Source organism: Maniola hyperantus, chromosome 20, assembly GCF_902806685.2.
Source record: "Maniola hyperantus chromosome 20, iAphHyp1.2, whole genome shotgun sequence".
Lineage (NCBI taxonomy): Eukaryota > Metazoa > Arthropoda > Insecta > Lepidoptera > Nymphalidae > Maniola > Maniola hyperantus.
Window position 1 is genome coordinate 4,583,304 of NC_048555.1, and position 25,798 is coordinate 4,609,101.

General features: G+C 37.3%; 1 protein-coding gene across 3 annotated transcripts in view; it reads left to right on the forward strand.

Annotated features, from left to right (window-relative positions):
• The first annotated feature begins 208 nt into the window (after window positions 1-208).
• cert (ceramide transfer protein) overlaps window positions 209-25,798 on the forward strand; it is a 37,141-nt gene continuing 11,551 nt past the window's right edge. For all 3 annotated transcript variants that reach the window (XM_034979352.2, XM_069505312.1, XM_069505313.1), the window contains exons 1-6: window positions 209-511; window positions 839-958; window positions 2,526-2,625; window positions 3,443-3,613; window positions 4,748-4,898; window positions 5,643-5,703. In XM_034979352.2, coding sequence (XP_034835243.1) covers window positions 293-511; window positions 839-958; window positions 2,526-2,625; window positions 3,443-3,613; window positions 4,748-4,898; window positions 5,643-5,703 — 822 coding nt within the window. In that variant the 5' untranslated portion in view covers window positions 209-292. The remainder of the gene's footprint in view (window positions 512-838; window positions 959-2,525; window positions 2,626-3,442; window positions 3,614-4,747; window positions 4,899-5,642; window positions 5,704-25,798) is intronic.

Here is a 25,798-nt window from a genome sequence, read left to right on the forward strand (position 1 = left end):
TGATACAAATATTGACTACTAAACAATGGTAATAATTGTCGTGTTATTCATCGTTACGTCGTGCTATCGCTATCTCATACGCGGTTACACAGTACATAAATCTACCTATTATTCTATCTACGTCTTGGATGAAATCTCTGTCTGTGTCTGTGTGTGACAGTTGTGGTGACAGACAGCCAGCTCGAGTAAATGTATTCTGTGGCCAGCTTGCGCTTTTTGTAGGTGTAGGTTTGTCAAACTCAATTAATTTTATTTTGTTTTGTAGTAAATAAAACGAGTTTACGTTTTAAAAATGATCGATGAAAATATTACTTTGAGTGATAATTCAGATATAGAAGATGGCAGTAATCCAGAGCTTCGTGGTTATTTGAGTAAATGGACTAACTACATACACGGTTGGCAAGATAGGTTTATTGTTTTGAAGGATTCCACTTTATCCTATTACAAAAGCGAATTGGAGAGTAATCTTGGATGTCGTGGTGCGTTGTGTTTGAAAAAAGCTAAAGTCAAGGTGAATATACATTATCATTGTTGTTGACTAATCTGCGAGAAAAAATCATTATAAAAAAATTAATATGTCCTTGTCCAAAGTACGCCTCTATTAAAGTTTTTTTTAATTAATTGCTTTAGACACTTATATTTCATTGCTTCAGACGTACTGACTTTACGATTTGTTAAATGTTTGCCTGGAAACTACAAGTACTTAATACAGAGTTCTTACACATTTTGCCTAGGATAGTCCTAGTTTCATATACTTAATCATTCCAGTACAGCACCTATCTCTATATTAGAGTATCTCTCTAATATAAGTGTGATATATTTACACATTTTGTTTCAGCCACATGAGTTTGATGACTGTAGATTTGATGTATCAGTGAATGATTGTGTTTGGTACTTGAGAGCTTCAAATCCAGAAGAGAAGCAACAGTGGATCGATGTATTGGAATCATTTAAAGTTGTAAGTTTTATCTATCTCTATTACTTTATCCATATAGTATGTGACAGTGTGTTTGTTTGTTGGTTTATTGGTTTGTCCTTTCAATTACGTCCCAATTGACACCAGCATCACTAACATATAACCACAGCACTGACACCAGGTCAGTGCTGTGGTTTATGATCCTGTGTGTCTCAAAGGATTGTACGAGGTATATGGCTAGAAATTTGATATTTTACTAGTCCCTTCGGCGGTAGGGACTAGTAAATGCTAGTGTTATTCAAGGAGTGGGTCAACAAATGCCTTAAAGGCTCTCAACATATTGGCAGTTCTTATGGTACTGCAAATGTTCATGGGCGGCAGAAATCAATGAATACAGTGAAGCTATTTTATAAATAATAGTTAATCAGCTATGAGCGCAAACTCGCCAACAAACTGATGTACAGTTTGGCGAGATATAAATTGTTATCTTACGTGTTAATGCATTATCCATACTATTTACTATTTTACTATTTACTATTACTATTTAATATTATAAATGCGAAAGTGTGTCTGTCTGTCTGTATGCTAGCCTTTCACGGCCCAGCCGTTCAACCGATTTTGACGAAATTCGGTACAGAGATAGATTGCATCCCGGGGAAGGACATAGGCTTTTCATCCCGGAAAATCAAAGAGTTCCCATGGGATTTTTAAAAACCTAAATACACGCGTATGAAGTCGCGGGCATCATCTAGTAATAAAAAAAATTAAAAATAATTAACACAAGGTGATCCTCCTGCTTGTTTGCTCGCTATTTTTATTTAAAAAAGATAAAATAGTATAATATATCACTATTTTCATACTAGCGTCAGGGAAGGAAATAATTTTCAAATAATATTGTATATTTTCCTTATAATAAATGAATTATCTTATGTAGGTACATACTACACATATTATGTATTATGTTGAACATTCCACACAATCAGCTCAGCTACAATATCTGATAAGATTAAATATGAAATTCTACCCACTCAACCATTTTATCAGTACACCAGCTTATTCTTGCGACTCGTCTGTGTGAACTACACAAATTTTAAAACCCTATTTTATCCCCATATGGGTTGAATTTCCAAAAATCCTTTTTTAGCAGGTGTCATAATAGCTATCTGCATGCCAAATTTCAGCCTAATCAGTCCAGTGGTTTGAGCTGTGCATTGATAGATAGTCAGTCAGTCAGTCAGTCAGCTTTACTTTTTATATTATATAGATTGTATAGATGTATCCACTACTATAAAATAAAACTTGAATTGAATAAAAATATTATACTTCCACATAAAAATTTGTGACAGGTTAAGAGACTTCAGCCTTCTATTCATATTATACCCAATAGACAATATTCATTTATTCTTCTATTTTGTTTTTTATACAATTGAAGATAATAATAATTAAAACATATTTTATAAACTGGGAGACCTAATAGGATCCTGTCAGATGAGCCCTATCACAAAATAGAAATTGGCACAAAATTATGTCCCTTTCTTGGCGAAAGTATCCCTGAATTAATTTATTTTTACTCTTATTTCTATATAAATAACATATTTAAATATTGTAGGTGGAGTCAGGGTATGGAACTAGCTCAGACAGCAGTTCCAACGGTGGCGGCCTGCGGAGACATGGCTCAGTCACATCTTTACAATCTACAGGATCACATGGTGATTATTTTACATTTTTATCTGAGTATAGAAAAGTTATGCTTGTGATTTTAGCAGTCCAAGGGTATGCAAGTATGCATGCCCATCTTTTTTATATTTTTTTATTATTCATTCATTATAGGCAAACGCATGACCACAATTACACCTGATGGAAAGTGATGACGCGGCCTAAAATGGAACGCGTTTATGTAGAAGATGTCTATTCACTCTTCTTTTAAAGATACCTGGGTTGTAATCTGCTACCTCATATTAATTTCTGAAATACTCCTGAGACTAATAAATGAGGTGTTGTTCAGCAGCATCTGAGTTTCTGAGTGTATTGCATATTATGACATGTCAAATCCAACGTGGTGAACATGACAAACAAAAATATGTACAGACAAATTAAGAGAAATGCATTGATTTTGGTATAAAATCAAGTAACTTTTTCAATTACTTGGAGTAGATTTCCGTTTTTCCTTTTGAGGTACGGAACCCTAAAAATGTGTATTGTAATGCTCAGCTTGATGTACTTGTTGATGTTATGCTTGAACCTAACTGTTACATTACAATGGGAATGCTCCTGGTGTGATCAGTTTGCACCTTTAGTTGTATTGTTGCAATACATTCACATTCTGTATTGAATGACACTTATTTTTAAACATACTGTAGGAGAAATCAGTACCCAAATTTCAGCCCCATCTGTCCAGTAGTTTGAGCTGTGCGTTGATAGATCAGTCAGTCAGTCACCTTTTTCTTATATATACATATATCGATAAGTGGAGAAATTAAACTCACTATAAACTTAGGTACACATGTTTCGTTCTTCCTCAATCAGGTCGGACATCGCGTCGGCTGGCAGAGAAAATCGCAGAACTGGACACATACACAGAGTTGCTGTCGAAGCAAGCTGCTCAGTTGCAGAGCTACTTCGACAAGTGTGTCGCTGCGTGCCCGCTGATACACGACGACGCCGTGGACGCGATCGACGCTGTCAAACTAGCCGACAGTAAGACTTTATTGGAAACTACGATACTTCGATTCAATATTAAAAGATAGTCAAACTTCCCAGTAGGTTGATTTCGTAAAAACTGCATCAATCATTATTACAATCTCAATTGTTCCGATTAGCTGAATTTGTGCAATACTTGTTGCAACAATGCATTGTAGCCAATAGTGATCGAGCGTCAACCAATCAGGGGTGATTGCGATCGTGACATAGCTATCAATGTGTAGCTGTCAATCTCCCGCAGTAGCGCAGCAGGTATCGCAGGTATCACCAACCATTCCATTTGGTGCAGCCGCGCGCCGTAAAACAAAATTGAATTGAAAAAAAGAAACGGACCGAATTGAGAACCACCTCCTTTTTGGAAGTTGGTTAAAAATACTTCAATTCAAACTTAAAAGACTGCTTAATTTTCACAATGATCTAAAACTGGATGTCTGGGTAACAAAAACTGAACATATGAACTATGGCGTAGACTGTGACAGGTCTATTTTGTCTTATTTATCTCGAAGAATTAGGTTGTTCCTCAAAATCGCGCATAATATGCTCTCGGAATATATGTATCTCCACAGAGAATATCAACATAATGTTGAACTAGTATTACGGCAAAAAACCGTGGTTAAATACGACGTACAGTACGATGTACATTACTTTCGGCCGCGTACTGTAAATTTACGCGGGCAAGTCCCTCGTCTGCATAGGGCCTAAGGTTCTATAAGGCAGCTAGTCATGAACTGAGGATTAAGATGTAGTGCATAAATACGCAGCCATATTTGCTCTCTTACAACTGTCTTGTCAAAAGTACAATTTTAGTCCTTAATCTAAGGGTAAACCATACTTTTGCCATGACAGTTGACACAAAGAGCAAATATGGCGAGTGTGTTCTCAATATTTATCAGTACCCTTTTTATAAATGCGAAAGTATGTTTGTTTGTTGGTTTGTCCTTCAATCACATCGCAACGGTGCAACGGATTGACGTGATTTTTTGTATGTGTATATATAAAGACCTGGAGAATGACATAGGCGACTTTTTATCCCGGAAAATCAAAGAGTTTCCACGGGATTTTTAAAAATCTAATTCCACGCGGATGAGTTCGCGGGCATCAGCTAGTGCATTGTAAATAATTTTGTTATAGGTGTGGACCTAAAGCAGTATGCAGAAGAAGTTCGCGCGACGAGCGCGTCGTTCCGAGCGACTTGCGGCGCGACGGTGTTGGCCGTGCAGAATTGTACCGAGCTTCTGAAGCGAAGGGAGAAACAGGCCAGGCAAGCCGAGGAGCTTTATATGTAAGTATATCTGAATCAGCATCATCATGATCAACTCGTCGCTACACGCAACTACAGAGCACGAGTGTCCTCTCTGAGTGAGAAGGATTTTAGCCATAGTCTACGAAGTGCGGATTGGTAGACTTCACACACCTTTAAGAACATTAGGTAATTAGGCATGGAAAACTCTCAGGCATGTAGGTTTTGCTCACGATGTTTTCCTTCACTGTTAAACCAAAACGCATGTAACTCTGAAAAGTTAGAGGCCCGGGATCGAACCCCCGACCTTCGATTAGGAGGCGGACGTCTTAACCACTAGGCTATCATAGCTTCTCTATCTCATGTGAGTATAATGAATGAATATTATTATCCTCCCACTTGTTCGGTAATAGCTTCATTATTAAAAAAAACAAAACGTCAATCGACTCTTTTCTGTACCACGCCAGCAATTTCCAACATGACAATAATATAAATTGCCGGACAATCTTAAATATATAAAAGGAAAAGGTGACTGACTGACTCATCTATCAAGCACAGCTCAAACTACTGGACGGATCGAGCTGAAATTTGGCATGCAGAAAGCTATTATGACGTAGGCATCCGATAAGAAAGGATTTTTGAAAATCCAACCCCTAAGGGGGTGTAATAGGGGCAAGAAGCTCTCTTTTTACTATCAAGATTTTTTACAAATGCTTTTTGCCCAGTATTATTTTCATAGGTAAGATATGTTTTGATATTGAAATATATTGATATCTTTTGTTCTAGGGCTCTCAAAAATCAATTATCAGAAGTGAGATTGGCATCCAAACCAGGACCTGATCATGAGGTAAGTTATTAGTTTCTTGATTTAGGGATTTTCTAATATGTTTTTTTAACACAAAGACTATGGGCCATTGCTCCTAAGAATTCTTACTACTTGTTTGTTTATACCATTTGATTTACAGGCATAATAAAAAAGACTTTGTTGTGTCGTATTGTAGGGTTAATTTTTACCTATTCTATGGTACAGTGAGGTATTTAGAACAGCCCCCCAATTGTGCAAGAAAACACCAAAAATCATCATTTCAACTTATTAATCTGTCAAGAACATGTGCTGCCCCCCGATTGTGTTAGAAAAACGTATTCATAGTTATCGTAATCGACATCAAATTCAAATTCTGCCCCTTTGATTGGTTGATTCGTTGTTTGCATTTTTTCACAGCCAATAAAGGAGCAGAATTTGCTACCGATTACGATAACGATGAATACGTTTTTCTTACACAATCGGGAGGCAGCACAAGTTCTTGACAGATGAATAAATTGAAATGATGGTGATGACATACAACTATTAGGTACAACATTACTTTGGATGATAGAACCAAACCAAACTAGTATAGAAAATTACTTACAATTAGAGACCATTTGTGCGATAGCCTTTATAATTGTTAAGAGCAATAACGCTAACATTTAAATTAATAGCCATTTAGCGTATGACTGGGTAGATTTGTTACTATTGTAAGTAAACGAAATAAAGTATTACGTATTTGACGTCATCTGACTCATATTTTTGTTGGATCAAAGGTAATTTATAGCTGTCTAAATAATTTTTAGGGTTCCGTAAACTGTCGTGTCTGTCAAGAAACCTACTTCCCGTTGACCTAGAATCATGAGATTTGGCTGGTAGGTAGCCTAGGTCTTATAGCACACGTAAGGGGAAAAATTCGAAAACCGCGGGCGATGGAGAGAGCTATGCTTGGTTTATTGTTTTTCTGCGTGATCAAATCAGAAATGAGGAGATACGTCGGAGAACTAGAGTAACCGACATAGCTCAACGGGTTGCGAAGCTGAAGTGGCAATGGGCAGGGCACATAGTTTGTAAAACCGATAGACGTTGGGGTCTCATGGTGCTGGAATGGCGACCTCGCACCGGAAGACGCAGTGTTGGAAGACCCCCCACTAGGTGGGCGGACGACTTCAGACGAGTCGCAGGGAACCGCTGGATTCAGGCGGCGCAAGACCGTGGCGTATGGAAGTCCCTACAAGAGACTTATGTCCAGCAGTTGACGTCTATCGGTTGGTGATGATGATGATGATATTATTATGTCCTAAAGATCATTAGATCTACACGATCTAAAGTCTTTCTTACCGCTAGCAAGTTCGTTATGGCGTTTTTATAAAAAAATCCGGTTTTTAATAAGCTTTTTTATATTAAGTTACCGGCACTGATAAATGGCAATAAGATAATACCTGTTCTGTAGTCTGTAGCTATTATAAACGCAGATATTTTAAGTTTTATTCTGTAGAATGACCTAGAGAGTGCCTAGAGTCTACACGCTCTGACTGTTATTGCTTCTTCTTATTTGCTCTTGTTTGACGACCTTCCTGGCGCAGTGTTGAGCGCTGTGGTCTTTTCAGTAGGAGGTCCCGGGTTCGGGCAAGGGAGATTTGGAATTATGTACTTAATTTCCAAATTTCCTCTGGTCTGGTCTAGTGGGAGGCTACGGCCGTGGCTAGTTACCACTCTACCGGCAAAGCCGTACCGCCAAGCGATTACGTTCCAGTGCAATACCGTGTAAAAACCAAAGGAGTACGGGTTTGATAAAAAAAAATAAAAAATAATGCCATACCCCTTTCAGGTTAGCCCGCCCGCTACCATCTTAGACCGCATCATCACTTACCACCACGTGAGATTGCAGTCAAGGGCTTACTTGTATAAAATTTTGCACGATAAATCAATTTTTTTTATTATATATAAAAATCTGTTTTAGAATGTGCAAGTAAATCCATTTCATAATATGATACCCCACTTGGTATACCTAGTAATCTTACTTAAAAAGTTAAAAATATTAATTATTTGTTCAGGAACACATTTTTTTTGTGATGTAACCACAAATTAACGGTTTTCAGATTTTTCAGGAGTAGGCCACTCGGAGTCAATGCTGCGTCGTAAGCGAGGCATTGACCCGAGTTTTGCACGCTATACATTGCGGGTTTGAAAAGTACTATATCACTAAAACTATAAAATGAGGCAAATGGTTATTGGTATTGGATGGTGTTTAGGTAGTATAACAATAACGCTTAGTTTTTGCTAGCGTTCTGGTTACATCCTGTATAGGTCATCAATTGAATAGTTTGGTGGCAATAATTAACATTTGAAGATTATATTACCTAGTAATGCCTGGTGTTTTTTTAAAAAGTATAACTCTTTGTTACCGGTTAAAATTATACAAATGAAGCATCCGAAACACCTACCAGATATGACTTTTAAAAAGTGTATATTGTACCATATTTTGTAAAATAAACAATATGAATTTGAACATCTGCTATACAGCAAATAGTAATTTTTTTTCTTCGTAATAATATGCGTTTACGCATTGATTCCGTGTCATATTATCAGGGAGACATCATCAATACCAAAAACAGCAGCAGAAATGGCTGATACCGGTAAGCGCCGCAAGTATGCTCTCTTATTGAGTCATTTTGGGTTCGTTTGCCGTGACTTCCGTGCCCTGGGGCCATGGAGTCCTTAGTCCTAAAAAATTTTTACGTGACAGTTTAGCTCGGTTAATTGCTTCATCTGGTGACAGAAGGGCTAGCTCATTTTTTGTACAAAATACCCGCCTGGCTGTCCAGCGCGGAAATCAGCTAGTATTCTTGGCACCATTCCACGCGGACATGATTTGTACAGTAATTAGATAAGGCTACTAGCTTTAGGTTTTATTGTAACATTTTAAATTCAGAAAAATATTATTACCTAAAATTTTCTAGGTAAGTAGTTAGTACATAATATAATTATAAAAAATCTAGAAGATATAATTATATTGCTCCGTTTGATAATCATAATTTCAAGCTTTTAAATGTGACTTCATTTGTAATTTTAGCGAAACTTTTCCCTAAAAATATGCTAGTACAAATAAAAAAGTCGAAATTATTTCAGTGTTCGCTCTATTAGTACCAATACTATAGAAAAGCCATGACACATGGCGTGTTTTGTGCGCGCTTGTAATTTTCTCCCCAACCGCGAACGCCACTACTGGTGGGCCGCGGCGGCCGGCGGACGCACGTTGCTCTGTTTATTTATTTACTTTCAAACATTTTATCTTCTTTGCTCGCTTCTATTTTCGCGCTTTTATCTGTGACCTTGCCTCGCGAACTTGTTCTGTGTTATGGTGGCCGTGTAAAATTGTGCCTGCTGTTTAAATTTAAAAAAAATTACGATGAAATTCAAGTTTTTCCGAAAATGTCAACGCCAGGTGAGTTTCTCATTCAGTTGCACTGTTCCATATCTGATATCTATGTAATTAGAATTTCATAGTGTCTTTAAACTCGTGTAGTTTTAAACATGTTTCATGTAGTTAATTTGTAATATTATTGCTGAATTCATATATTTTTTCTTGTTGATAAAATTACCCATATTTTTCTAATTCGTTTCATAATATTATATTATCTAGATTTTGATAAAATTCAGGTATTACCAGCATGGTAATGTTAAAATGTTTGGTAAAAATAAATATATGAATTGAGATTTCTGTTTTTTTTTTGGTTAAAATTATTTAAATCAAAGTTTTAAATTTCATGAAGGACAAAAGCTAGTTTCTCTTAAATGCTTTGTTTGTGACTCTACCACCGGTTCGGAAAGCTTCTACTGCGCAAAACCGGCAAGAAACTCGGCAGTTGCTCTTTTCAAATCATAAAAAGTTACAATAGTATCAATGTAATAATTCTCAGTAGCCGGCATGAAATATTGTACATCGACCTGTCGAATGAGATTTCGGCTTTGTAGAGCGTTGTCTCTGTCACTCATACCTGTGATGTTTTGTCGGCCTCAACGACAGAGAACGCTCTACAAAACCGCTATCTCTTTTTAAAGGTCGATGTAGTGTACACCATCTTGTGGTAAAAAAATTAGAATAAGGTAACCATAACAGGCAATATGAATACAGTGTTGCCAAGGGTTTGTTGACATCTATGATAATAAATCTATTATACAATCATCATCATGATGAATCCATCGCCGGCTCACTACTGAAGACAGGTCTCTTCTCAGAAAGATATAGTCTTCTGAGAGGAACCCAAACCAAACCAATTCCAAACCATATAACCACTCAATTTTCTCCGCTTCTCTTATGTGTCAGCTAAGGTACTCGTACTTGTGACTGACTGTCTTAAGTTTTTTGTACCGAAAAAAATGGACGAGTTTGTGAGAAATTTTAATGGCTGCATGTATGTACCGAATCGTAGGTTACGTCGATTGAAGATGAATTGGTGTTGACACGGTTGCCCCGTAACTAATCCTAACTTAGAAAGTAATTAGTCATTTGTAAATGTGATGTAATGGAGCAAAATGCATGCAAGCCAGATCGGAAAAACCATTCTAACAACGATTGCATAGTAGGGATGTCGGAAGTGCAAAAAAATATAGATATATATCGAAATCGATATTTACAAAAAGATTGATCCTATCGATATTAAATTTTTCTCCAAAAAATATCGATATATCGGTACAATTTCTATTTTTTAAATAGAAAGTCGTAGGTCATAGAAAATAATAATTTTAAAGGGACGATTCCGATAGTTTTCTTTTTACTGTATTTTTTTTTTTAAAGAATATTGGCCATGTTAATGCCTAATATTCCCCTTTCCTCTCCAACTAAGCGTTAAGCTTGTGCTAGGAGTAGGTACGACAATAGTGCAACGGGCGGGGTTTGAACCGTCGACCTTTCGGTTTTCAGTCCACTCCTTTACCCGTTGGGCTATTGAGGCTCTTAAAATTGTTTTCTCGGAAGAATTCCTAATGATTTGGATGAAATTTTGTATTTATATAACTTAACACTTGCCCATTTTACCTAGATAGATGTCATAATATCTGAGAATCCAAGGGAATTCAGTTATAACTCGAATCAAATCGAAAGATGCCGTGCAAGGCTCGGCGCGCCCAGCTACTTACTTACTTGGGTTAATAAAACAAAGTGGTCGTAAATGATATTTTTAACAGTCTAGCTTATCTTAATAGCTCTTTTAAATATTTCAATGTTCTTACGGATTTTAATCTTGTAATTGTACGATAGCAATAAATCTTTTGCTTTGCTTCCAAGAAAGCATAAACTGGTGAGCGACCTAAAAATGTAGTGGTGTGAATCTAAAACCAAGTGCTCAAAACACGCCACTATACCTACTCATGAAATTTGGATTGGTCCAAAAAAGATTTCTGCCCGAATTTGAATTGTTGTGAGTACCTACATACTTGACAGTGAATTTTAGGTAAAGCTCATTTCATAACGGGGTATAAATTATATTATAGTCCGGTCAAAATAGATATTCAAGGTTACAATCATTCGTATAGAGCTAAAAATTGGTACGAATATTGTGAACACCAATATATAAATGAATTGTGAAAAGTCTCCATCCATTTATATTGATGTTCCCAACATTCGTACCAATTTTTAGCCCTATGCAAATTATTGTAACCTTAAATGTCTATTTCGACCGGACTATAATACAATTTATATCTACGGGGTATTCCGTAGTGTGAGATAAGCTTCAAGGCGGTCATCCAAAGGTGGTTCCATACTCTGCAGTTTGTCAAACCTACATGAGAATAATTTATTGCAAGTTTGCACAAATTCACCGCAATTTACCCAAGGTTTTAAACTTTCGCTTGAGCTATGGAAGACACGTGCTTGCTTCAGCAGTCAGCTGCATTACATGCCCACGGTGCAGGCCCTCAAGCATCCTTGCACAAAATGTTTGCTCATGCTTTTCAGGCTTGCAGCGACGTGTTTTTACCATTATCTCTTATCATACTAGATCACATAAGTCACAAAAGATTCAAGAAAGTCTTATAGTGCTCCTCTTTTCATTGAGATCCAGATCTCAGCCAGGTTTAATAATATTCCTCGCAAAATAGTTAAATGACATATTTATCTTGCTGCAGAAAAAAAAGATTTTATCTATGAATATTAAGAATACGCAATCTCGCTGATAAACAGTTAGTACTCTTGACTAACTCGGCTTTATATCACTACCCATTACATGTTATAAATGCGAAATTTGTTGGCTTGTCCTTCAATTACGCCCGCAACGGAGCAACGGATTGATATGAGTTTTTGCATAATTAAAGGCATGGAGAGTAACTTTTTATACCGGCAAATTGAAAAGTCGGGGAATCATCTTCATCTAGTACATTATAAAACTCTTGTATTCAGGGGCAAAATAACTCAATCAAACCGATACAAAATTGCGTTAAACAGTTCACAATTACTCACGAAATGCGTTGATTATTTGGTATCTTCAGGGTTTAGGAATTTTCGTGATGCATCGAAGTAAACCGTCTGTTTCATTATGGTAGGTATTACATCATTTTCAATTTGCGGCTAAACACTACTCTGGCTTCTTGATGAGACACATTTAAATTAGGTGTGATATAATATTGAGAGGATCTTTAACTGTTTACACTGAATCAGTGTTTCTACTTAGAAATTACTCTTAGGATTGATTCATACTATAAGTTTTCGTCTTGATAAAACAATATCACACAGGATTAGAGGGTGGATTAAATATGTCTGGATAGCCGTAGGCTTGTATCCCGCTCGTTCGAGTAGCATCGGACTTCCATCCTAATTCCTAATACAGTCTCTCTTAAGTTTAGTTAAATAGGACGGGTAAGGAGAGTTTATATAATAAAATAGCTTATTACCGCGACTTCATCCGCGTGGACTACACAAAATGCAAACCCCTATTTAACCCCCTTAGGGGTTGCATTTTCAAAAATCCTTTCTTAGCGTCGTAATAGTTATCTATATGCCAAATATCAGACCGATCCGTTCAGTAGTTTGAGCTGTACGTTGATAGATCAGTCAGTCAGCCAGTTTTTCCTGTTATATATATAGAAGATAAAAGATGATTAAGATTTAAATGGATTATATTCTTTAAAACCAACTAAACCAATGATAAATAGTTTATCTAAGAAGAAAATGTTTATTCTATTTCAAATTCCAATAAATAAGATTGCCTTGACTTCCAAACTCCTAGTTTGGAAGTCAAGGCAATCTTATTTATTTCAAGGTCAAGGACATAGGCTACTTTTTATCCCAGAAAATTGAACAGTTCCCACAGGATTTTTAAAAACCTAAATCCACGCGTACGAAGTCGCGGGCATCAGCTAGTAAATAATAATCCAATGCAGTCACGGTAAATAAAATATGCTGGAATGGGTCTTACGGAGGCATCCGATAATACGTGCACAGCCGGTTTACGACGACGCGTGACCTAAAAACCATGCGCTGCACCGTGTGCTCTCTTTTATGTACCTTTTCTCTTGAACTATCTTAATATAAAGGTTTCATTTCTTCGTACAAAATTATTTTATTACTCAAGGTAACAGATTTGCTATGACATAGATAAATCTTGTAGAAACAAAAAATAATAAAGTTTTAGTTGCTCTTTTTAAGGTCTTTATTAATTAATTAATTTAGATTTTTGGTTAAATATTCATAACTAGTTTATGCTCGCGACTTCGTCCTCCTGGACGTATAGTCCAGTCCAGTCAAATTTCAATACCCTATTTCACCCGCTTAGGGGTTGAATTTTCAAAAATACTTTCTTAGCCGATGCGTACGTCTTAAAAACTAACTGCATGCCAAATCGTAGCCCCATCCGTCCAGTAGTTTGAGCTGTACGTTGATAGATCAATCAGTCAGTCAGTCACCTTCTCCCGAATCTGCGATTTTAAAATCGCTGGGTAATTTTGGTTTCGAATAATATCAAATGCCCTTTCCAAGATATAGTGTAGTTGTAACTTTTTTCTAATAGGTACTTTCGTGCCCTTGTCAAAAGACAGGTCGTAGCTCTCTTATCAGCAGCCACCAAGGCTGACAAAATGGTTATGCTTCAGTTCTTAATACATATGTGAATTTGCCTTTTGAAGAACTTCCAATCAGTACCCTTATTATAAATACGAAAGTGTGTTTGTTTGTTGGTTTGTCCTTCAATCACGTCGCAACGGTGCAACGGACGTGATTTTTTTTGCATGGGTATAGATAAAAACCTGGAGAGTAACATAGGCTACTTTTTATCCCGGAAAATCGAAGAGTTCCCATGGGATTTTTAAATACCTATTGCCACGCGGACGAAGTCGCGGGCATCAGCTAGTATTATTATAATAGTATGATTATTTATTGTCTTACAATTCGCAGTTTTCTCAAAGTAACTTGACTGTACAAGGTAACTTTTCTTTAGCCTTTATAATATTATTATCTGATAAGAACTTCCTTTATTGACTTCCCTATCCTATCGTAAAAAATGTATTTGATCTAGGTTTTTCTAGGTTATATTCTGTGGCCGTAGGTACTGTTTATTTTAGATATTTTCCTTATTTAGTGGAAAAACCTTAGGACATTTGGTCTTGATTTATGTTTAAAAATTACCTAGGCCTTAGATATCTTGAACGGCGTGAACGTTTACTTTTAAATACTTATGTAAAATCTTACGGAATTACTTTAGACTGTCATTGCCCGTTGCAAATCTATACAAGTACTACTAAAGTACGAGTTTCTGATATATGTTTTACTAGATAGTTGATACTAAACATGGGAATGTTTGTTGTTATTAGATATAGTTTTATAGTTTCTCATCAAGTTCCACGTTAGTTATTTATCATTTTATATCAATAGAATAAATGCCTCTTGTTAAAATCTTGATTTCTGAATGCTGATAGTGAAGTGAGAGGGGAATTAATAATGTTTATTTAGATATTGTTTATTAAGTTGATGTAGCTATAGTTCATCGACGTAGAATTCGGTTATCATTTTATTGTTCTTACGAGAAATTTTGAATTGTGCGAGATAAAAAGTAGCCTCTATATATTATGTTAATTCAGTATAAACTATCTCCATTCTTATTTCAGCCAATTCGATTGAGTCATTGTTTTTTATTTATTCAGATACAAGTTAGCCTTTGACCGCAATCTCATCTGGTGGTAAGTGATGATGCAATCTAAGATGGAAGCGGGCTAACCTGGAAGAGGTATGGCAGTTTTTGTTACACCCATACCCTTTTGGTTTCTACACGGCATCGTACCGCAACGGTAAATCGCTTGACGGCACGGCTTTGCTGGTAGGGTGGTAACCAGCCACGGCCGAAGCCTCCCACCAGACGTAGGATGTTGCTCATAGGATAACATATATCCCAACATCCAAACTTTCGCAATTATAATATTGTTTGGATGATGCAAGATTGATCATCTAATGTTCAATCTAAGCACACATTTGATTCAAAAATCACACATTGGGTATGGATTTATTCGAGTAGAACAAATCGGATTATGCTAATTTATAGCGGCGATAAGGCAGCGCCGACCATGTAAAGTTGCAGGTAACTTAGCATATTGCATAATCAAAAAGCCGCCTGCATTCAATTTCATCTTTCCTTTACATCTTTCTATGAAAAAGTGCGAGTCGGAATCGTACACGAAGGTTCCGTTCCATCATGGGTAACTTTTTTTATTTTATTTGAATGGCAGCCATTTTGTATTTTTTATTTGTTATCATAGCGGCAATAGAAATACACACGCGAAAACTTTAGATCTTTACCTATTACGGGTCATGACATTAGTCCGCTGACAGACAGACGGATGGATCCTTCGGGTACGGAACCCATAAAATTACTGGACCGATTTCTAACTTTGATAATATAGACTGATGAGAAGGGTCGAGGCGATAGCATAACTATTATTTAATTTGTGGCGACAGTTCTTTCTGACTGGCTGTCCCATAGATAAACAATCCCTACTCAGTGGGCTGTCCGCTAGAGTAACATTCATGCCGGACGTCCGGCACCTATACTACCGCGTGATAGGTTTACCGATTTTATCGCCTCGTATTCTATCACATTGGATAGCACTACTTTCAAGCGAAGTGTCCACTAGCAATAAAACAGAGGTCAGCTTGGTAAGTCTTGTATACTAAAACTTGCAGAAACAGTCTTGCAAAGACACAGTGCAAATGAATTATTGATGAAAGAGCTGATTTCTGCAAGTTTTGTGACATGTAAACATTCCTATTAAGTTATTAATAGTGTTAATCAAAGAATACAAGTCAATAAAATCGGTAGGTAAACCTATCACGCAGTAGGATAGATGTCGGAAGTCCGGCATGAAATAGCTCTAGCGGGGTAGCGGGCAGTCCAGTCGGTGAGAATATGGTATAGTGTTAATCACAGATTAAATACATGCTGTCGCCTCGACTATTCTCATAGCTCTACTTTCAGGGTTTGAAATTGGTCCAGGTTAATGCTAGTAGACACTCCGACTTACTTGGATATATTTTACTGGTCGAAAACCTTTCCGTAGATTCCCCGTGGAAAAATAATAATAATTATAACACACTATTATAGCACACTAATAATTATAGGCCTGTCAATTTAGACGCATCCACACCCCTTTCACGGAAAAAGAACACGAGGTTAAATTAAATATGTTTGTAAATGAGATATGTTTAGATTAGAACTTTAGGAATTCATGACCAAGTAGTTAGTGACTCACAAAATGTTGTTTTGCACTTAAAGCGAAGCTCACGATGCGTTGCATTAGCGGCGCGGTGCCTGAGCGGTGCCGTTCATCCTACATAGAAATCACTGTACCATGCCGCACAATGCGTTGAATGCTAGGTCGTGCAGTGCCGCACCGGACGCACAACGGACTTGGGACCAGAGAGACCAGGGAGGGGTGGTGCGTTGCAATGCGACCTTTTGTCGCAGCGGCAACGCAGTGCGCGTGTAGCAACCAATACTCAAATCCACAGCGGTGCGGTGCCGCAACGCATCGGAAACGCATTGTGTAGCCTCAGTCTTACTGAGTTATATTAACAACACCATTTACACAATAAGTATCGGTTTACATCTCTCCTAGTAATACGATAGCTTCACAATGGACAGACTTCTGGCACTGAGCCTAGGTCGACCAGGCTAGTGCAGTGTACTTGATACTAAATTGAGGCAATGCCAAAGTGACGCGTCTGCTTAACTAAAGGTTTTATAACCTGTTGCATGTTTAATTCATAATTCTTGTAACAGATTATTCAATTTCTATCACTGAATTGATTCTTTGATTCGTTAGATGAGATTCTTAAATAAAACTTCGCATACGAATTTAGTTCTTGTGAAAGGTAAACAACATTCTGTGAACTCCGGGTTCCAACTCCTTAAGGAGTGGATACACAAAATCGACTTAGTAACGACTTGGTATCGACTTAGAACTAGTTACGCTGCTATGTCGTCTGTGAGTGAGGGAGTAAATCCAATTGTGGAGCTAAGTATTCGCTTCTACGATATTGTTCTGAAAGATTATTTAGACTTGCCATAATACGAATTTCAACAATATCCTAATATTATGTAATAATATGGACCTTGAATAAGACGACGGTTTTTATTTGGTTTGACATGTTTTTTATCTTGACGTAAATTGATACTGATTCTGTTTTTGTGTTATCATCCCAACTAAACTCAGTGTCAAACCCCCGGATCCAATTCTTTAACCCTGATGCTCCACTGGTAGTCCTCATATCATACCTACATCATGAGCCACGCGTAATTTTTGTTTCAGCCTTAAAGTACTATTGTTGTTTTTTTTCTTAAAAAAGTGGAGTGCAATTCGGTACGGGCCTACATTAATCATTTACGCAATTTTATCGCTGTTATTAAGGCTTTTAATACCTACCAATCTGGCTGATTTTTGCGCCGGTGGCCTTCCTCGGGCCAGAAATACTCGTAATTCCCGATTTAAACGTGTTATTGAACGATAGACAATACGAACCAAACTGTAATCTAGTAGCTAAGCCAATTTATTGAAGACTTAGGATTAGATTTAACCTATTCAACTAGAAAAACAGCATTAGCTTGTTTATCGCACTTCTGATGAAACTTTATCTTAATGTTGACAAGACCAAAGTAGAGTCATCTTTTATCCTATAAGTTCTCGACTCCATTATCATAATCGATACCAACTTTCTGAACTTGTGTGTTTACGATTGTAGTTGTTGTGAACACACATTATTGGTCTGTCAGTAAAATTTTATGGTTCTAAGAAAAGATAAGAAAGACATGATTTTTATTAACCGACTTCAAAAAAAGGAGGAGGTTCTCAATTCGTCGGAATCTTTTTTTTTTATTTTTTTTTTTTTTTATTTTTTTTTTATTTTTATGTATGTTCCCCGATTACTCGAAGACGCCTGGACCGATTTTGAAAATTCTTTTTTGTTTGAAAGGGTATAATTCAAAGTTGGTCCCATTTAAATTTGGTGAAGATCTGATGAACATCTTCGAAGATAGATACTGGAACTCCTCAACGGATAAGAGTAAATTGCTCGCGATCAGTGTAATAGCTTAGTAATAAACAGTAGATTTTTAACCAGTCATAGCATAATTCCATGGGGCCACTAAAAATTGTGAAATAAATTTTTTTTACAAAAAAAATAAAAACCGACTTCGATACACAAACACTAAACATTGAAAAATAATTTAATTTATTACCGAATATATTATGTATACAAGAGTTAATATAGTTCCATAATAATATTTTTTGGGGTCGGTGCCAATGAGGTGCCATTGTGGAGTCTCATAAAAATATGAAGTATAGACGATTCGCGCAGTAAAGCTAATTGGCACCGGCACCAAAAAGTATTATTATGGAACTGTATTAACTCTTGTATACATAATATATTCGGTAATAAATTAAATTATTTTTCAATTTTTAGTGTTTTTAGAAATACCATCAATTCGGCTCAGCAAGTTAAAAAAATAATCACTATCACAAATTACGCATATTATGAATGTGAAAGTGTGTTTATTTGTAGAAGTTGCGGCTGGAGCAAGGGATTATCGTTATTTTTTTGCATACTTTTTATCCCGGAAAATCAAAGAGTTTCCATGGGTGTTAAAAACCTAAATCCACGCTAATAAAATCGTGGGCTATTAGACTAATAAATTACCAAGTAAAGTATTGTAACTAGTTACACTGCGGAACAAAAACAACAATTTGTTAGCATTTGTCATCGTTTTCTATTACCGTTGTTGCCTTATCAGAATGCGCTCTGCGTCCGCTGTGCCACGTATTGGTAGTTATTGTCCCTATAGATTCTTAACCGCATGGGGATACGGAATATTCTGTTAAATCATCGAGTTTTATTTCTTAAGGTTTCCATTATTATGCTTTTTGAGAAGTTTCTTAAAAATAAATAATGGAAACCTTAAGGAGATAACTATGGCCTAAGAGCCAGCGCGTGCCAGACCTTCCTTATTTTATAAAAGCTGAAAGTTTCTCTGTGTATTTTCCCCAACACTGGGAGGAACGATGATGATCATGATGGCTTTGGGAGATAACAGTTAATAATAAGGTGTAAAAAATCTTACATCGAAGTATATTTTCTTCAGAATAGTACCTATTAGAAATCACAAGCATTGCCAGACACTTAGTATGGTGGCAACCCCCTGCCAGACACTTTTAAAGTTTAATAAATTATTAACGTTTAAGGGTGTGTGGCAGGGGTTCCCACGACAGTGTCTGGCAATGTATGACGTGATTTCTAAACTACATAGTCTGAAGAAAAAAAATAAAAATTAGGCTATACTTTGATGTAAGATTTTTTAAACCTGTATTACCTGTTATCTCCCAAGGCCACCATGATCCAAACAAACGTTCCACCCTGTGTTGGGGACAATACGCAGAGAAACTTTTGGACCTCACGAATAGGAGGCAGAGGCTGCGTTTTTCTACGTAATCTGATGAAATTATTAACTTATCGTGCATGCCACGTCCACATCCAGTAGACTCAATTGGCAATCAGTATTTTTGTATATCTATCTACTATTTTGCTATCCATACAATAATTATTGTAGTCAGTTTTGTGGACTAAATAAATAAAAAAGATTGCGGGTTCCAATTTTTTTGGACTGTAATTATTTCTTAGGTATGTCTTGGACAGATTATTTGACTATAAAAGAATTGATGTTGTTGACGACATAGCTACATCATTATGATGAAATCGTGCATATTTATGCTTGAATATATAAAATCGATGATAGCGAGGGTTGAAAGGACTCGTGATAGGCACGAAGGGCGTATTGATTAACAAAGCCAAGAGACAGGCCAATTACATTTTATAATCTAAATATATAAAAGGAAAAGGTGGTACTGACTGACTGACTGACTGATCTATCAACGCACAGCTCAAACTACTCGACGGATCAGGCTGAAATTTGGCATGCAGATAGCTTTTATGAGTTAGGCATCCGCTAAGAAAGGATTTTTGAAAATTCCCCTAAGGGGGTGAAATAGGGGCTTGAAATTTGTGTAGTCCACACGGACGCAGGCGCGAGCATAAGCTACATAGTTTCAAATAAATATTTAGCTCCGTTAGCACTTCGACTTTCCTCGGTTTTTATTATATAACACTTGTCAAGTTGTAACTCTTACTTATATACATATAATAGCTTTTCAGAAATATAACCGGTCAAGTGCGAGTCAGGCTCGCGCAATGAGGGTTCCGTACTACAGTCGTATTTTTTCGACATTATGTAAGATAATTCAAAAACTATAATACATAAAAATAAATAAAAATCTGTTTTAGAATGCACAGGTGAAGACCTTTCATATGATACCCCACTTGATATAGTTATCTTACTTAGAAAATTGAAAATAATAATTATTAGTTCATGACCACAATTTAATTTTAATGTAACCACAAATTCACGGTTTTCAGATTTTTCCCCGAATGTCAGCTATAAGATCTACCTACCTGCCAAATTTAATGATTCTAGGTCAACGGGAAGTACCCTGTAGGTTTCTTGACAGACAGACAACAAAGTGATCCTATAAGGGTTCCGTTTTTCCTTTTGAGGTACGGAACCCTAAAAATAACTCGATATTCGTAAAAATCTTCTTTGAGATCAATTTAATGGTGTAGTCTGGTGATGGTGCATTGGGCTGATGTCGCATCCACGTAGAGCGTACGGATGTAGAAGTATCGGCCGGCCAAAACTTCGTTGGTCGAATGGGGTTAACCAATATGCAAAACGGATTGGTATAAGTTGGAGAACGAGTGCGAGGGCCTTTAAAAGAGTAGCGCCGATGATGATGATGTAAATTACCGAGGTAAAGATGTGAAGAGTAGACAGCTTTTGCCTAAGGACCTTGTAACAAAACCCAGTGATCCAAAGATGATCTTGACCTTCGACAAGAGGCAGTCATGCCTGTCCTGTGCCAATCGGCTAATCGGCTTGCAAGTTTTTGTACATTGTCCAGCGTTACCTATGCTCAAGGTGCTGGAATGGCGACCTCGCACCGGAAGGCGCAGCGTTGGAAGAATGGGGGGGCCATAAGGTAGACGGACGACATCAGACGAGTCGCAGTTCAGACGGCGCAAGTCCGTGGCGTGTGGAAGTCCCTACAAGAGGCCTAACTGTCCAGCACGTGGACGTCTATCGGTTGATGATGATGATGATGACCTATGCTCTTAAGTCTTGACCAACCAGACATACCATTTCATACAGTTTCTTGTCCATAACAACTTCAAGGAGTCTCTGACACATTACCGACGTCCGTTTTCTAATTTCTATTACCTACTTTAGTTACCGTTGTATTTTCTACGAATTACTTATCTCGTACATTCGATCAATACTTACCTACCTACTGTTAAACTTAATTGCCTTAAATGCTAGTAAACGCTACTTGTGTATGATAGTATACATATAAAACGCTCGTCAAATTGAGCAGTAAAACCAGTAAGTTGCTTATCATCACGATACGACGTTTAATCTGTCATCCACTTCCTGCAATTATGCACTCTTTCTCTTTCATACTTAGATAGTAATCAGAGGAAAAGTGATGTAGAATGTTTATAATAGCTACCTAAGTTTGCCTGGTATATTATGTACTCAGTGCTCATATAGTCTGTTACTGCGAGAGTGCTATAATTTAACAAATACCTTATCATGTTACGTTTTATAATGTAGATGGGTACCAGCAGTTTCTCATGATGTCGTTCGCATCTGAATTTCTGACATATGACCGTGATAAAAGGACTTTTTTCCAAGATTGTTTGAGCAATTTAGCCGTGAAGATTAAATTAGGAAAAGGGCAAACTCTTTTTTTATAAGATTTTTTTATCCGCTTTTACATGATTTTAAATTAGTGCAGAAAGTACAAAATATTCACGTCGATTTTTGTGTGAAGCTTATTTCACACTATTATATAATTATATATTTTGACCGGACTATAATATAATTTATATTATAATATAATTTATATTCAGTATAAATTATATTATAGTCCGGTTAAAATAGACATTCAAGTTAATTCAATTAAATTCAAATTGGTACGAACGTATGACCAGACTATAATAATATACATAAATTAATAATAGCCCATTTCAATGGGCTTAAGAGCTTGAGAAAGTAGTTTTATGGTGAAATTCAATCATCCTCCATAGCAAATACCTGAAATTAAATCTATTTATACTTACAAATATTGAGACTCAATTTAAAAGTTAACATGAACTTACGCTGTACAAAATTTATTATGAAAATGGATAGTGCTTTGTAAATAGAACAGTTCACAAAAATAAATACCTTTAGGTAAGTATCTATTTTAGTTCAATTTCTACACCTAAAAATCACACAATATTGCTATTTATAGGACGATATTAAGATTAATGGACACTAGGCGGAAATAGGTCATCCCCATTTCGTGCCCTTTACTCGTAAACCCGCTACAATCCGTATATTGTACCTAGTAACAGGGTGCGCCATTTCGTTAGCACCGCTGATGTTGTAGACAAAGAGCCTGTGATGGCCAGGTCGTCGTTGTTTTATAAAAGCTAAAAGTTTCTCTGCTTATTGTCCCCAACTCATGGAGTAACGCTCAGCGACTATGAAGTTTGGATCATTGTAGCTTTGGCAGATAACAGGTAACAAAGGTGTAAAATCTTACGTCAAATTATAAAGTGCCAGCCACCCTTAAACTTTAACAATTTATTAAAGTTCAAGGATATCTGGCAGGGGGTGCCACGATACTAAGTGTCTGGCAATTCATGACGTGATTTATAATACTATTCCGAAAAAAAAATACACTTTATACTTTGACGAAAGATTTTATACACCTTTGTTACCTGTTATCTGTCAAAGCTACGATGATCCAAATATCATAGTCGCTGACCGTTCGTCCATGTGTTGGAGACAATGCGCAGAGAAACTTTCAGTTTTTATAAAATAACGAAGGACTGGCCGTCACGGGCTCTTAGTCCAGTATATTGTACCTAGTAACAGGGTGTGCCATTTCGTTAGCAATCGCTGATGTTCGGAAGACAACTATAGCCACCCACTCTGGTTGCCATAGTAACTTTTTTGGGACCTTTCCATATTGTGTCCAATTTATTCGTAGGTATAATGTTTTGGAATAAAGTAATGCCCACATAGTAACGAAAAGCGTGCCATTTGTTAGCATCGCTCATATTGGGGAAGAGGGCTATGACCAAACCACCCACAAAGCCAAATATAGAAACACTATTTAGGGACCTTCCTATATTTTAGGTTGTCCAATTTTTCGGAATATTTTTCAGGAAGATGAAGTGACAAAGACTATCGCGGTGATTCGCTAACTCAATGTTCAACGACGAATTTGACATTTATTTTTAATCCATTAAAAGTTTCGGGTTGCGAAGCTGAAGTGGCAATGGGCAGGGCACATAGTTCGTACACTACATAGTGGGGGCACTAGGTGGACGGACGACATCGGACGAGTCGCAGGGAGCCGCTGGATCCAGGCGGCGCAAGACCGTGGCGTGTGGAAGTCCCTACAAGAGACCTATGTTCAGCAGTGGACGTCTATTGGTTGATGATGATGATGATGATGATGATGATGATGATGATGATGATGATGATGATGATGATGATGATGATGATGATGATGATGATGATGATGAAGGGTTTTCTACGAAAAATCGTTTTATTATCACTCTATGGAGTAGCAATGTAGATGTACCAATCAATGTCAAATGAGCTTGGTGGCTATCATTCAGTGTTAGATATAGCGAATCAGTATAGGCATGTTTACAATCGTGACATGATTCTCGGTGGACGGTGCTAAATGAAATCGGAGTAGTGTTTTTCTGTAATTACATACAGAACGATATTGGTGAAAAGCTGTGATAGCCTAGTGGTTAGGACGTCTGCCTTCTAATCGGAGGTCGGGGGTTCGATCCCGGGCACGCACCTCTAACTTTTCGGAGTTAAGGTATGTACGCACCTAAGCTGCGCTTCGCGTTATTGCATGTCGCGGCACAGAGCGTCAAAATATTATTTCTATTACTTTGTATGGCGCATATCGCACTAGAGCGGCGCTGCACAGCGCTTCACCGCGCGTTGCCGCGCGTCGCGGCTGGGAGAATATTGTGAAGCGCAGCGATGCGACGCGCGGTGCAGCGACGCTAGTGCGACATACCCAGCGGCGCGTCGCGTCGCTTCAGAATGCGTACGGCGCTCGGATAAGATACACGCGCATCGAGTTAAGTATTAAATGTATATAGGCATGATAGACCCCAAAATAAAAACCGTAGTTTTATATTTTGGCACATGACGGGCTCTCAAAAGTATATCCTCAAAATTCCCAACCCCTAGGATGTCGGCTTCCACCCTTTCCCTCTTCAATGTCGCTCATCTTGCGACGTTGTTGTTCGTACGCGATCGGGCATAGAAGTGACGCGCAAGTGACGCGAGCTGCCGCGTACTGCAGTTGTAGTGCAGTAGGTACCGTGAGCGGCCTGAAGTGACGCTTTCTGCAGTCGGACTGAAGCGACGCTCAGGTGCGTACAGATCATTAGGTATATGCGTTTTAAGTAATTTTATATCAATTTCTTTAACGGCGAAGGAAAACATAGTGAGGAAACCTGCATGTCTGAGAGTTCTCCATAATGTTCTCAAAGGTGTGTAGTCTACCAATCCGCACATGGATCCAGCGTGGTAGATTATGGCCACTCTGAGAGGAGACCCGTGCTCTGCAGTGAGCCGGCGATGGGTTGATTATGATGATGATGATGATGATTGACGGATTGCTTATCATGTGAGTGAAGTTTAATGTAGTGATTTCGAGGGTAAAATATCTAAATGTTTATCGTGTTTATGTGCATCCTTCTAATAACTGAAAAATATCGGTCTTTTTGGTAAAATATCAGATTTCATGGCAACCCTACTATCATTCGACACGACAGACACCGTATATAGATATATTATATACGAGGATATTGAGTTGTCTTGACGTCACCATCCCCTTTATTTGCCCATTCCCTATGGTCTTTTGACGTGGCTTCGCAAACTGTCTGCTGTTACGATTTTAGCTGGTCGCGTGTTGCGATGTAAGGGTAAGTGAAACTTCTAAATGTTTTTCTATGATGTGTTTGTTTCTAAATTTGTAAGAAAAAAAAAATGTTTGCGTTTTTCATAAGTACAGCTTTAATTCATATTTGTGTTTGTGGACCCTAATTAAATTAAATTATCACTTGAAATGAAATTTTAAGATACTAGTTCTGGAGATTATCCTCTACATCCAAACTTACAAACTTTACCTCTTTATAACTACATGCTCACATAGTGTTGATCTAGGATGGAATGCGTTTGCCTAGAAGATGCCAAAGCACTTTTGGTATTTGTATGATTTGAATATCCTATGTACTAGAGACCAGCTGTTAGAGACTGCTTTTCGCTTTCAATTCTGAAATAGGCATGCGCGATTTTTCGGAAATGTAACAAAGCCATCCCTTCTATACAGTGCAAGAGCATCTGAAGGAAGGATCTTGGCTTTTGCTTTAGAAAAGATTAAATGTCTCAACCCACTTTACGGTCTGCTAATGAAACCATAACCCTCACAGATGTAAGGATAGCCATTTATTTAGATTTAG